This window comes from Mesoplodon mirus (genome assembly GCF_964341445.2).
Source record: "Mesoplodon mirus genome assembly, chromosome: 11".
NCBI lineage: Eukaryota > Metazoa > Chordata > Mammalia > Artiodactyla > Ziphiidae > Mesoplodon > Mesoplodon mirus.
The window spans coordinates 9,132,788-9,145,577 of NC_138987.1; the positions used below are offsets into that span (position 1 = coordinate 9,132,788).

Genomic DNA, 12,790 nt, shown 5'->3' on the forward strand with positions numbered 1-12,790 from the left:
CGTGTCTTACATTTACTATCAGGAACACAAACCTAAGCATAATTTTTACAAATATAGAGCTAAGTTTTTACTTAAACTAAAAATGTATTATCCTTTGTCAAAAACCAAACTGTAAAAATCCAGAAAGAGTGTTACTTATTTTTCGTGATGCTTTCTCTTCCCAGGTTTGTCTCTAATAATAACCATAGTAAATGTTTCTTAATATGATCATTATATTACTGATTAGAATATTAATAATAGCTAATATTTACTAAGCACTTACTATGTTATAGTTATTATGCTAAAGACATCATAACATTATCTCATTTACTCTTCACTAAAAGAGTAAGATACTATTATTATTCCCAATGTAATGATCTAGAAAGAGAGGCTTACAAAAAGGCAAGTTATTTTCTCAGAGTTGAAGAGCAAGTGGCAGAGCTGGAACTTGAACGCAGATTCAACTTACGTCAGAACCTCCACTGTCAACCACCACTGTACTGAGAAGTGAAATTAAAAACAAAAGGAAAAGACTAATGTAGATAAGTATCACCATAAAATATCAGTCTTAAATGATTACCTTTATTAGTTAGTAAAGACAATTAATAGTGCCCTGCTGATTTTTCTCTTAAAGCTATTTAAGTTCATTGAAAGATAAATATGTTGGATAAAATGGGTGAGGAAAAGAAAAGGAACAAGAAACCCAAGCTGGAAGGGGAGAAGAGTACAGAACCTAATAAGGCATTTCAAAGGTAGTGGGGTGAGAGGAAGCAAATAGATGAATATGTGTTTTGAGGGGATTTTTGTTTGTTTTTATGTTAAACAAGAGGAATTGAAGGTTGTGTCTGTCAGGCCAGAGTGTTTGGAAATAGGATAAGTTATTAAAACCAAGCTTATATTTCTGATATAATATAAAATCCTATTATTTTTCTCCCACATTATGAAATATCAGTGCTAAAATGAAGGTTTTGACCACAAACACAAGAAGAGATTTATGAATAGTTTTATTTTAAAAATGAAATTAACTTTCACAAGATTCTAATTACTAAAAAGTATCAAAACCACTTAAATTTAAAATATTAGATATACCAAAGTGTTTAAAAGATCTTTGACTAAATCTATAATCATTTATTAACAAACTTTTATATACAATTGAAAGTGTGGTGAATACCGCTGATGTGTATCTGATCTCTCAAAGCACATCTCTTCATATTCAAAACTATGTAAGCAAGTGAAGTGCCTAGAAATCTCCTAACATGCTCTGATACTTTCTTAGTCACAAGAAATCATGTAAACATGAGGAAAAATAACATTCCCAGACAAATCATCATTCCAAAGACCAGAACAGAACAGCATGTGCTGGATATATACGTGGTTCATACACAGCTTAAAATATCAATCCATATGTCCTGTAGTCAGTTGTGACAGACAGCATTGGACATTTTCTCTTAGAGCAGGACTTTGTCAAACTCAGCACATTTGGATAATTCTTAATTGTGGAGAACTATCCTATGCGCTGGAGGATGTTTAACATCTTTGGCCTCTACCCACTAGGTGTCCGCAGTAGCACCCTAATTGTAACAATCCAAAATAAATAAATTTTAAAAAAATCTCCAGACATTGCCACAAATGTCCTGAGGGTCAAAATCACCCCCAGTTAAGGTACGCTGTCTTCAAGCATTTGTCATTTTAGTGATTCCATTAACATCCCCATTATAGACCCCATATTATCTTGAAATGCCATGTTACACCAAGAAACATAGAGTGGGGAAGTGGGGAAAAGCAGTGCTTCTGTTCTTATATTTTGAAGGCTTTTTATCAAAATGATCCCCTCCTTGATTTTTAATCTTTTATAGCCTTAACCGTTTAAGGGTGATATTGTTTCACCCCTACATAAGATACAGTTCTGTTTAAGAAGAGTGTTTAGATTTCACAGTAAAGCCAAGCCGCTGAAAACAATAAATTGTGGCAGAACATCAGCCACCTTATATCAGCAAGTATACTGTTTATAATAGATGGACTGCTTAGAATGAAATTTTACAGTAATATTCCTTGTAATTGAGTAAAGTTCAATTACTTCTTTGTAAAATATTTTAATAGAACTTTACAATTGTCTAAAATAACAAAATCCTAGTGATTAGCTTTACCTAGACCTTAAAAAAACTAGGTATTTTTAAATTTATCTTCTGTCCCAAACTTTGGCATTTCACCAAATTTCAGAAAACCTTTATAATTGTACTCAAGGTTTCATATTCATGGTCCACAGCATTTTTTTCTTCTTTTGTATTAATTTTCTCTCTTTCTCCTTCCACATGCATGTACTGCACACACACACACATCCATAAATTTTTGAAGCATCAGATTTTAAAAGCAGCAAAACTACTATTGCTTGCTAGACAAAGAACGAGCTGGAGCATTTGTCCATAAGAAGGGAAAATAAAAGGAGCTTATGTTCTAGAGCTTGCATGTATGTGTGTTTGTGTGCTGTATACATATGATGAATATTCAAATAAATATTACTCTCAGATATTGAGAATGAAATAGACAATAAAACTGGTGATTTAACGGGAGTGGGGTGTGTGCTGTTGAATGGACAAAGTTGAAAATCACTAAGCTAGAACCTTAGTGGAAGGGATAACTCAGAAAATTATCCTCAAATATTTCTCCAAAACTGGCCAGCAAAAGCAAAACTTTTGAGACCAAAATCATTTACTCACCAGCAAACATTTATTTTGAAGAATCTCCCATGTGCCAAGAAGAGTGGAAACTCTGGAGCTACAAAGATAATTAAGACATAACCCATGAGAAAAGAAAACAAGTAATCATAGCATGAACTTACAACATTAGACATATATAAAGTATGTATGCTTGGAGTGACTCACTCTGCCTGTAAGATTTCTCAGAGGACATTGATGCCTTAGCTTGGTTTTGAAGGATGCATAGGAGTTCATTAAGCAAACAAGGTGGGAAGGTAGGGAGCAGGGAATTTCAGGTGTGTGTGTTGGGGGAAATAGCTTGTACAAAACCACAGAGAGTAAGAAACATGATTCTGGACTCAGCACAGCTGGAGCATAAAGCAAGTAGAGGAGACAGTGGGGAGAGATGAGGCCAAAGGACTAGGCACATGTGGAGAGACCAAATAAACTGATCTTTGGACATTAGATCAAAGTTAATTAGTAGTAATCATAATCACTAGGTGGTTTCAATACAAGTGGGAGGGCAACAAAAAATACAAGGAGCTCATAAACTTCCATGTAGTAATATTCAGTGGTCCCTCGGTATCCGTGGGGAATTGGTTCCAGAACCCCCCACTGATAACAAAACCCAAGGATGCTCAATTCCCTTATATAAAATGGTATGGTACAGTCAGGCCTCTGTATCTGTGGGTTCCACATCTATGGATATGGAGGACTGACTGTGTCCAGAAATGATCTACGTTATACGAGGTCATCTGACCCTAAAGAAACAGCGAATTCCTGATACAGTTTAAATATATAAGAAGCCTGTCATCTCTGGTGATATGCAAAGAACATGTTCATTATTCCCATAAGTAAGTTCCTGCTGCTTTTTACAACCACTATAATAACACAGGCATACCTCAGACTGTGGGTTCAGTTCCAGAGCACCACAATAAAGTAAATATCATAATAAAGCAAGTCACTTGAATTTTTTGGTTTCCCAGTGCATACAGAAATTAGGTTTACACTGTATTTTAGTCTATTATGTGTGCAATAGCATTATGTCTAAAAAATAATGTACATGCCTTAATAAAAAATATTTTATTGCTACCCTCTTGCACTGTTGGTGGGAATGTAAATTGATACAGCCACTATGGAGAACAGTATGGAGGGTCCTTAAAAAACTAAAAATAGGGGCTTCCCTGGTGGTGCAGTGGTTGAGAGTCCACCTGCCGATGCAGGGGACATGGGTTCATGCCCCGGTCCAGGAAGATCCCACATGCCGCGGAGCGGCTGGGCCTGTGAGCCATGGCCGCTGAGCTACGCATCCGGAGCCTGTGCTCCACAACGGGGCAGGCCACGGCAGTGAGAGGCCCGCGTACCGCAAAAAAAAAAAAAAAAAAATTAAAAATAGAATTACCATATGACCCAGCAATCCCACTACTAGGCATATACCCAGAGAAAACTATAATTCAAGAAGACACATGCACCCCAATGTTCATTGCAGCACTATTTACAATAGCCAGGACATGGAAGCAATCTAAGTGTCCATCGACAGACAAATGGATAAAGAAGATGTGGTACATATATACAATGGAGTATTACTCAGCCGTAAAAAGGAGTGAAATTGGGTCATTTATAGAGACGTGGATGAATCTCGAGACTGTCATACAGAGTGAAGTAAGTCAGAAAGAGAAAAACAAATATCGTATATTAACGCATATATGAGCAACCTAGAAAATGGTACAGATGAACTGGTTTGTAGGGCAGAAATAGAGACACAGATGTAGAGAACAAACATGGGCGCCAAGGGGGGAAAGTGGCGGGGGTGGTGGTGGGATGAATTGGGAGATTGGGATTGACATGTATACACTAGTATGTATAAAATAGATAACTAATAAGAACTTGCTGTATAAAAAAAAATAAAATTCAAAAAATAAAATACTTTATTGCTGAAAACGGCTGACCATCATCTGAGCCTTCAGCAAGTCCTAATCTTTTTTTTTTTTTTTTTTGCGGTACACGGGCCTCTCACTGTTGTGGCCTCTCCAGTTGCGGAGCACAGGCTCCAGATGCTCAGGCTTAGCGGCCATGGCTCACGGGCCCAGCCGCTCCGTGGCATGTGGGATCTTCCCGGACCGGGGCACGAACCCGTGTCCCCTGCATCGGCAGGCGGACTCTCAACCACTGCGCTACCAGGGAAGCCCAGCAAGTCCTAATCTTTTTGCTGGTGCAGAGTCTTGCCTCGATGTAGGTGGTGCTGACTGAGCAGGGTGGTGGCTGCTGAAGGCTGGGGTGGCAGTGACAATTCCTTAAAATACGGCAACCATGAAGTTTGACCCACAGGTTGACCTTTCACATTTTCTCTGTAGCAGGCAATGCTGTTGGATAGCATTTTACCCACAACAGAACATCTTTCAAAATTGGAGTCAATCCTCTCAAACTCTGCTGCTACTTTATAAACTAAGTTTATGTAATATTCTAAATCCTTTGTTGTCATCTCAACAGTCTTCACAGCATCTTCACCAGGAGTAGATCCCATCTCAAGAAACCACTTTCTTTGCTCATCCATAAGAAGCAACTCCTGACCTGTGAAAGCTTTATCATGAGGTTGCAGCAATTCAGTCACATCTTCAGGCTCCACTTCTAATTCTAGTTCTCTTGCTGTTTCTGCCACATCTGCAGTTACTTCCTCCACTGAAGTTTTGAACCCCTCGAAGTCATCTATGAGAGTTGGAATCAGCTTCCTCCAAACTCCTGTTAATGTTGTTATTTTGACATCCTCCCATGAATCATGAATGTTCTTACATCTAGAATAGTGAATACTTTCCAGGATGTTTTCAATTTACTTTGCCCAGATCCATCAGATGAATCACTATTTATGGCAGCTATATCCTTACAAAATGTATTTCTTAAATAAGACTTGAAAGTCAAAATTACTGCTTGATCCATGGGCTGCAGAATGGATATTGTGTTAGCAGCATAAAAACAACATTTTAATCTCATTATGCATCTCCATGAGAGCTCTTGAGGCGCATTGCCAATGAGCAGTAATATTTTGAAAAGTATCTTTTTTTCTGAGCAGTAGGTCTCAACAATAGTCTTAAAATATTCAGTGAACCATATTGTAAACAGATGTGCTATCATCCAGGTTTTGTTGTTCCATTTATAGAGCACAAGCAGGGTAGATTTAGCATAATTCTTAAGGGCCCTAGGATTTTTGGAATGGTGAATGAGGTCAGCTTCAACCTAAAGTCACCAGCTGTATTAGCCCCTAACTGACAAAAGAGATTTCAGCCTGTTCTTTGAAGCTTTGAAGCCAGGCATTGACTTCTCCTCTTTAGCTATGAAAGTCCTAAATGGCGTCTTCTTCCAATATAAGGCAGTTTCATCTACATTGAAAATCTGTTCTTTAATGTAACCACCTTCTTTAATTATCCTAACTAGATCTTCTGGATAATTTACTATAGCTTCTACATCAGTACTTGCTGCTTCACCTTGCACTCTTATGTTACAGAGACAGCTTCTTTCCTTAAACATCATGAACCCACCTCTGCTAGCTTCAAATTTCTTCTGCAGCTTCCTCACCTCTCCCAGCCTTCATAGAATTGAAGAAAGTTAGGGCCTTGCTCTGGATTAGACTTTGGCTTAAGGGAATGTTGTGGCTGGTTTGATCTTCTATCCAGACCACTGCAACTTTCTCAGTATCAGCAGTAAGACTTTTGTTTTCATATCATTCATATGTTCACTGGAGTAGCACTTTTAATTTCCTTTAAGAAGTTTTCCTTTGCATTCTCAATTTGGTACCACATCCACCTACCTTGAGTTCTAGCCAAGGGTATATCAGCAGCCTCAGTCCTACCATCTACTGGTGAAAATAAGGTCAATTGCTAACCTATCTTCTGATCAGGTAGCATGTGGGGAGAATCTCTGAACAACTGTGTATCTCTCATCCAATCATACGACCCATTCCCCATGAAGTTGAAGTATGGTCCACCTTTGTGTACCTGGGCCCCCTTATATAGATCTATAAAAAGATGATTTTAATAAATAAATGGAAGAGAAGAGAAAAATCTTCCATGGAAGAGAATTCTAAATAATTTATTTGGATATTGCACCCTCACTCCTTAAGCATAACTCCTTACTCCTTAAGTGTGGGCTGCAAGTTGTGACTTTCTTCCAAAGCATACAATGTGGAAAGGGGAAAAGGAGGAACATTTCAGTGAAGAAACCTGACAAATACTATCTCAGCCAAGTACTCAAGGTCAGTATCTACAGTGATAAATCATATTGATAGTACGTACCCTTAATATGATGTGAGGAATATCATACTTAATTCTGTAGTCTTCCTCTCAAAACCCATAGCCCCAGTCTAGTTATGAGGAAAACATCTGACAAATCCCAGTGAAGGAACATCCTACACAATGCTTGACTAGTACTCCTCAATACTGTCAAGGTCATCAAAAACAAGGCAAGTCTTGTGAGTCAGCTATACTTCAATAAAAATTAAAAAAAAGAAAAGGCAAGTCTGAAAAACTGTCACAACCAATAGGACTAGATACAATGTAGTAAACTGGATGGGATCCTGGAACTGAAAAAGGACATTAGGTAAAAAGTGAGAAAATCTGAATGAAATGTAAACTTTAGCTAATAGTAATATATCATTATTGGTTCATTTACTATAACAAATAACTGTATTGTAAGATGTTAATAATAAGGGAAACTGGATATACTGTGCACCCCAAGCATAGAAACAAGTGAAAGTAAGTATTTCATCACTACTTGTTGAAATCAAACAAAGTTAATAGGCTGTTATTGGTGATTTTATTTAGGATATACTGAATAACCTATATTGGTACAGAAGATTTAAATGAAAGAATTTAGCTATATTGACTTGCTTCATGAATATCCTTAGAGCTCTTCGGCCACCTAAGGTTGTTTTAAATTGTTATGTTTGTTTTACTTTAGGGTATATTTGATTAGAAAAAAAATATTTTTAACTGTTATTAAATTTATTATTGTTTTATCTTGAAGCTGCCAGAAAAAATTATAATGGACTACTACGAGAAGTACAAGCCTAGAATGAATGAGCTGGAGGCTTTTAATATGGTAAATCTCAGAATTAAACATACTAAATTGAATATGTTGCTAGACTTGAGTAGGATCCTATTAAATTTTTTTATGGGGCCAACCAATCTGTGTTGTTTTTCTCTTAATGTAGAAAAACCGTTTTGGATCATTTCCTCTTTTAGAACTATATTAGGTGTCAGTAATGTAATAAAGAGAACACGTGGTAGATTTCTCTTAAAGTGTATTATAAATGCATGGAAAGAAGTTTTAGAGTTCTTTGAACACATATTGGTCTCAATGCAGTTATTTCACAAGCATTCCTTTTAATGAATTTCATTCTTAGTACCCCTTTAAAAGCTTTCTATCACATATGTATGATTGCTTTTGGATTCTACCCCAAAGTCACTCAAAGGACATTCTTTTCCTTTTACTTTTAAAGAAAAACTTTTGATCTCTGAAGTATTTATTTTCTGAAGATGTACAATGGGTATTGGAGATTTGGCCTTATATGAGTTTCTGTAGATACATTTCCTTAAACAAGTGTTAAGCTAGTATTTTTGTTTGTTTTAAAGTACCACTGTCCTATCTTATACTTTCTTTTAGTTGAAAGTTGTTCTGGCTCCTTGCATAGAGACATTGATTCTTCTGGATCGACTTTGCTACCTCAAAGAGCAGGTAAATTATGTTAATTTTAAATGCATAACAAATATATTTATTAAACCCAGTAATATGGATCTGCTTATAACTAGGATAACATTCTTTCACATAAAACTAGTAAGATAATTTTTCTCATTATATTTTCCAAGTCTAAATATTCTTTCCATCTCTTTTGAAACAAAAACATATGTACAACAGATGTTTCCAGCAAAGCTACTATAATAAAGTTTACATTCTTTTAATTTTATGGTAATTACTATACAGTAGACGATGCACACAAACCATCATATATGACATATTGTATAGCTAAAATTAATAAAGGCCAGATGTAAAAGATATCATTTTTATGCTTCATTTTGTAAGAATCACCTTTTAATTCACTTTTGAATTTTTGGACATATGCACTCTGCCGTGTAGAAATTTCCTTCTCATCAGTGATAATTGCTTCTGTTTTTTTCACAGTCTTATTTGTTTTATCTTTGTTGAATGACCAAAAAATATGATTTTTTGTTACCTTTGGGAAAAATGTGTTTTTCAGATTCTACTCTAAGCTATGATCAAAATTATGTTTTTGAGCTCTTTAAAATTAAGCCCATTTGTGGATTCAGCCTTGTTTCCAGTATAAACTATTTATTTTAATAATTTTGTTTTATCATATGGAGAGCTTTACTTGTTTTTAGCAAACTACTTGGAACAAATGGATTTTAATAATTGGTATTTTTATGGAGAAAGGCAGTTTTTAAATATTTAGATAATTATGTACTTTCCTAAGCTACTAACTAATTCAAAATCACTGGAATCTTTTGGTTCTCAACTTGTTAGGTCACAGAATCAGCCTTATTTTACTAGGTACTCATCATTTCCCTTTCAAAACAATTTCCAGTGACCTAAATAAAATAGGTAGGCAAAACAGTATGCACCAAGTTTAACAGATTGGTAATGAAGTGATAGAAATCATATAACTGTTCATTTTGTTAATATTTTAAATAATATTTTACTATTATAAAAGTAATATATACTTATGTTAGAAAATTTTAAATGAAGAATATAAAAAAAATTAAAAGTAATGATTATCTCACCTTTCAGCATTAGCTATTAAATTATTGATATGTTTTCTAGAGCTTCTAATATATGTTTGTTGCATGTACATGTATGAGCATATTATTTCTACTTTAAAATTGGAATCAAATTGTAAATGCAGTTTTGCATCTAATTTGTTTCATTTGTTTTATTTAGAATTTTTCCATCTCACTAAATGTAGTACAGAAGCTGAATAATGTTTCATCATATAATTTATTTAAGTAATACCCAGTTGTCTCTAGCCACTTCCAGTTTTCACAATTGCAGCAAGGAGTAGCCTTGTGCTTCACTCTCTATGCACATCTTTAATTACTTCCTCAACATAAATTCCCGAAGGTGAATTTCTAAATGTTAATTTTATTCAACAAAGAATAATTTTCTTTTATATAGTTTGTTTTTCATGTAGTTTTTATATTCCAGTATGTAGTCTAACATCTCTCATTTTTATCTTCAACAAGTAGTTGCCTATTTAAATCACTTACCGTTTGCAGGATGATATTGCGTGGTCTGCACTCGTGAAGTTGTTTGATCCTGTGAAATCTCCCAGATGTTATGCCATTATTGCACTGAAGAAGCAGCAGTGATTTCAATTGAAGCAAGGTATTAGATGTATCTGTTTGTGGAATCAATTGCTAATTTTGCTTTTCTAAACGTTAATGCCATGTTACATAAATATTTGAAAAACATTGCTATATATTTTAAATAGGCAATAAAATAATAGCTAACAACAGAATGCCTTAATCCATTTTCCATTGTCAAAGCATGCATTAATTTAAAAAAATCAAGAACTCATGAAAATATTATAAAAGGATTTGACCTACATTTCTGAGTGAGTACGTCTATAGGACATTGTAATCTGAGCCTTGTTTCCTGTCCAGTATTTGAGACCCTTGCTATTTGCTGCATATCACATTTTGACTTTTTACCAACTTAAAATCCGATGAAAGGTATAGGTATAGATACAGTAAAACTAGTTGGTCCTGAAGATCATTAGCATTTTCTTTCACATTTTGGAAGGATTTTTCATGTTATCAGGAGAGAAAAAGTCACGCTTAAATAAATACCCAGGAAGCAGGCCGGACATAAAAAGTGCTTAATATAATGCATATTTTATACTGTGTTTTAATCTAAATTACATAAGGAAATATTCTGTGTCCTTAAAGGAATATGTGTCTTATAATTGAGATATTCACTTTAAGGACTCTTGGGGCTATTTATCTTACTAAAATAAAAGATGGGTTGGCACTTTATGAATCATCTGGTACTCTGTAAAAAACCAATCTAGGAGAAGCAGGAGTGAATAAGAGAAGACCCACACTCTGCCCCGTGTGGTACAGAGTCCTTTCATTAGCAGAAAACTTGAGGTTTCTAATACACACAGAAGAGATGGACAACTGGGAAAAAGCTTCCTTGATTCTCAGCTAGAGACTGCATAATATTCTCCTAGAAGAAGAAGTAACTGCTTTCTTAAGTTTTAGAGTCTATACACAGATGAGAATAATTTTTTGCTTTGGGTTGTGATACTGAGTTTGTAGCCAGTATATGTGTGAATGATCAGGTGCTTTGTATACCTAGTACAACACTGGGAAAATTAGCCATTTTTTAAGTTTTTTATGCTGAAAACTTTAAACATGTCCAGAAGTGGAGAGTACAGTATAATAAATCCCCATATACTCATCACAAACTTCAGTAATTATAAACATTTTACCAATCTCGTTTCATCAGGACACACATGAAAGTGCACACAGACACACATTTGCCACCCATACTCACCTTCCCTGGAGAATTTTAAAGTAAATCTCAAGCAATTTGTTATTTCACATAAATACGTAAATACATATTTCTAAGTTAAGGATTTCTTTCCATAATAATCTATTATTTATCCTCATTCACATTTCCGTGATTGGCTCAAAATGTCTTTTATATCAGTTGGTTCAATTCAAAGTCAAAACAGGGTTCACACATTTGCATTTGGTTGATGCGTCTCTTTAGGTTGCTTATTTTATTCTATTTTATTTCCTTATGTTGTTTGCTATATGAGTATCTATCTCAGGAGCAGAAAACCGTTCCAAGCCTACCTTCTTTCCTTTCATAATTTTAACTTCTATGTAAAATTTTAAACTTTTTTTCTGATGGCCAAATATTTATATAACATTCGTTTCTCCTTATAATAAAGAAAAAAAAGAACCTTATATGGGTAAAGCTCTACTTATATGGGTAAAGAGAAGTGAATTACAAATGTTTTAATACCAAGGAAAGTGTGTAGTAACTTCCCAGTGTTTCAAAACATTGTCAGAAATTGCATTTACCAATTAAAGCTTTCCGTTTTTTATTAATCAGAGACAAATGTGAGATTCCAGCATCTAATCAACATGAGATGATCTGTACGGTCACACTGAGATGATAACATTTCAGCAGAAAGCAAAGAAACACAATATGTTGGTAGGACTTTATACACGTGAATCCCTGTTGCACTGTTTGTAGACTCATCTCATAAAAACTGCTGTTTGGGGCTTCCCTGGTGGCGCAGTGGTTGAGAGTCCGCCTGCCGATGCAGGGGACACGGGTTCGTGCCCCAGTCCGGGAAGATACCACATGCCGCGGAGCGGCTGGGCCCGTGAGCCACGACCGCTGAGCCTGCGCGTCCGGAGCCTGTGCTCCGCAACGGGAGAGGCCACAACAGTGAGAGGCCCGCGTACCGCAAAAAAAAACAAACTGCTCTTTGAGAACTCCTTTACAAGTTGAACGAAAGAGTGGTGCATTAGCAGGAGCACCAATTCTGACAATTACCTTCTGGGTGAGTTAAAGCAAGACTCTTTAATATCTCAGAGCCTCATTTGTAAAGTAGGGTTTTATTTAATATTTATTTTATAAACATTTATTGAATGCCTACCATGTGTCAGAGATTATGCTAGTAGGCACTGGCAGTATGGAGGCAAACAAGACATGTCCCTGTCCTCAGAGTTCAGTGAAGAAGACAATAAAATTACTAATTACAGTAATTAGAACTATAATTACTGAACAGGGCTGGGAGGATCAGGGCACAGGATTCTTTAGGGTATCTTCAAATCCATAGACTTAGGGGGAAGGAGGACTCAGTAATATTAATACCGTAGTTTAGATTCATGTGACTTAAGTTGTTTTGTGTCCTTGCCTAAGTCACTTAACTATTCGGTGTGCCTCAGTTTTCTCATCTGTAAAAAATAACATAAGAATAGAATTTACTCATAAGGTTGTTAAGAGGATTAACGGACTAAATATATGTTATTCAACTCCCCCAGAATATCTCCAGCCACCCTCTTAATCAAGCAAAACTAAATTTATTA

General features: G+C 35.6%; 1 protein-coding gene across 3 annotated transcripts in view; it reads left to right on the plus strand.

The window, feature by feature from the left end:
• The window catches only part of METTL25 (methyltransferase like 25), a gene marked incomplete at both ends in the record, with an annotated part of 95,595 nt that extends 83,463 nt beyond the window's left edge, over positions 1–12,132 (plus strand). The window contains 4 exons of one of the 3 annotated variants that reach the window (XM_082634973.1): positions 7,692–7,766; positions 8,331–8,402; positions 9,956–10,064; positions 11,805–12,132. In XM_082634973.1, coding sequence (XP_082491099.1) covers positions 7,692–7,766; positions 8,331–8,402; positions 9,956–10,048 — 240 coding nt within the window. Of the gene's footprint in view, positions 1–398; positions 968–7,691; positions 8,055–8,330; positions 8,403–9,955; positions 10,065–11,804 lie in introns of those variants that run through there. The other 2 variants (XM_082634972.1, XM_082634974.1) reach the window with 2 other exon arrangements.
• Positions 12,133–12,790: the final 658 nt, after the last annotated feature.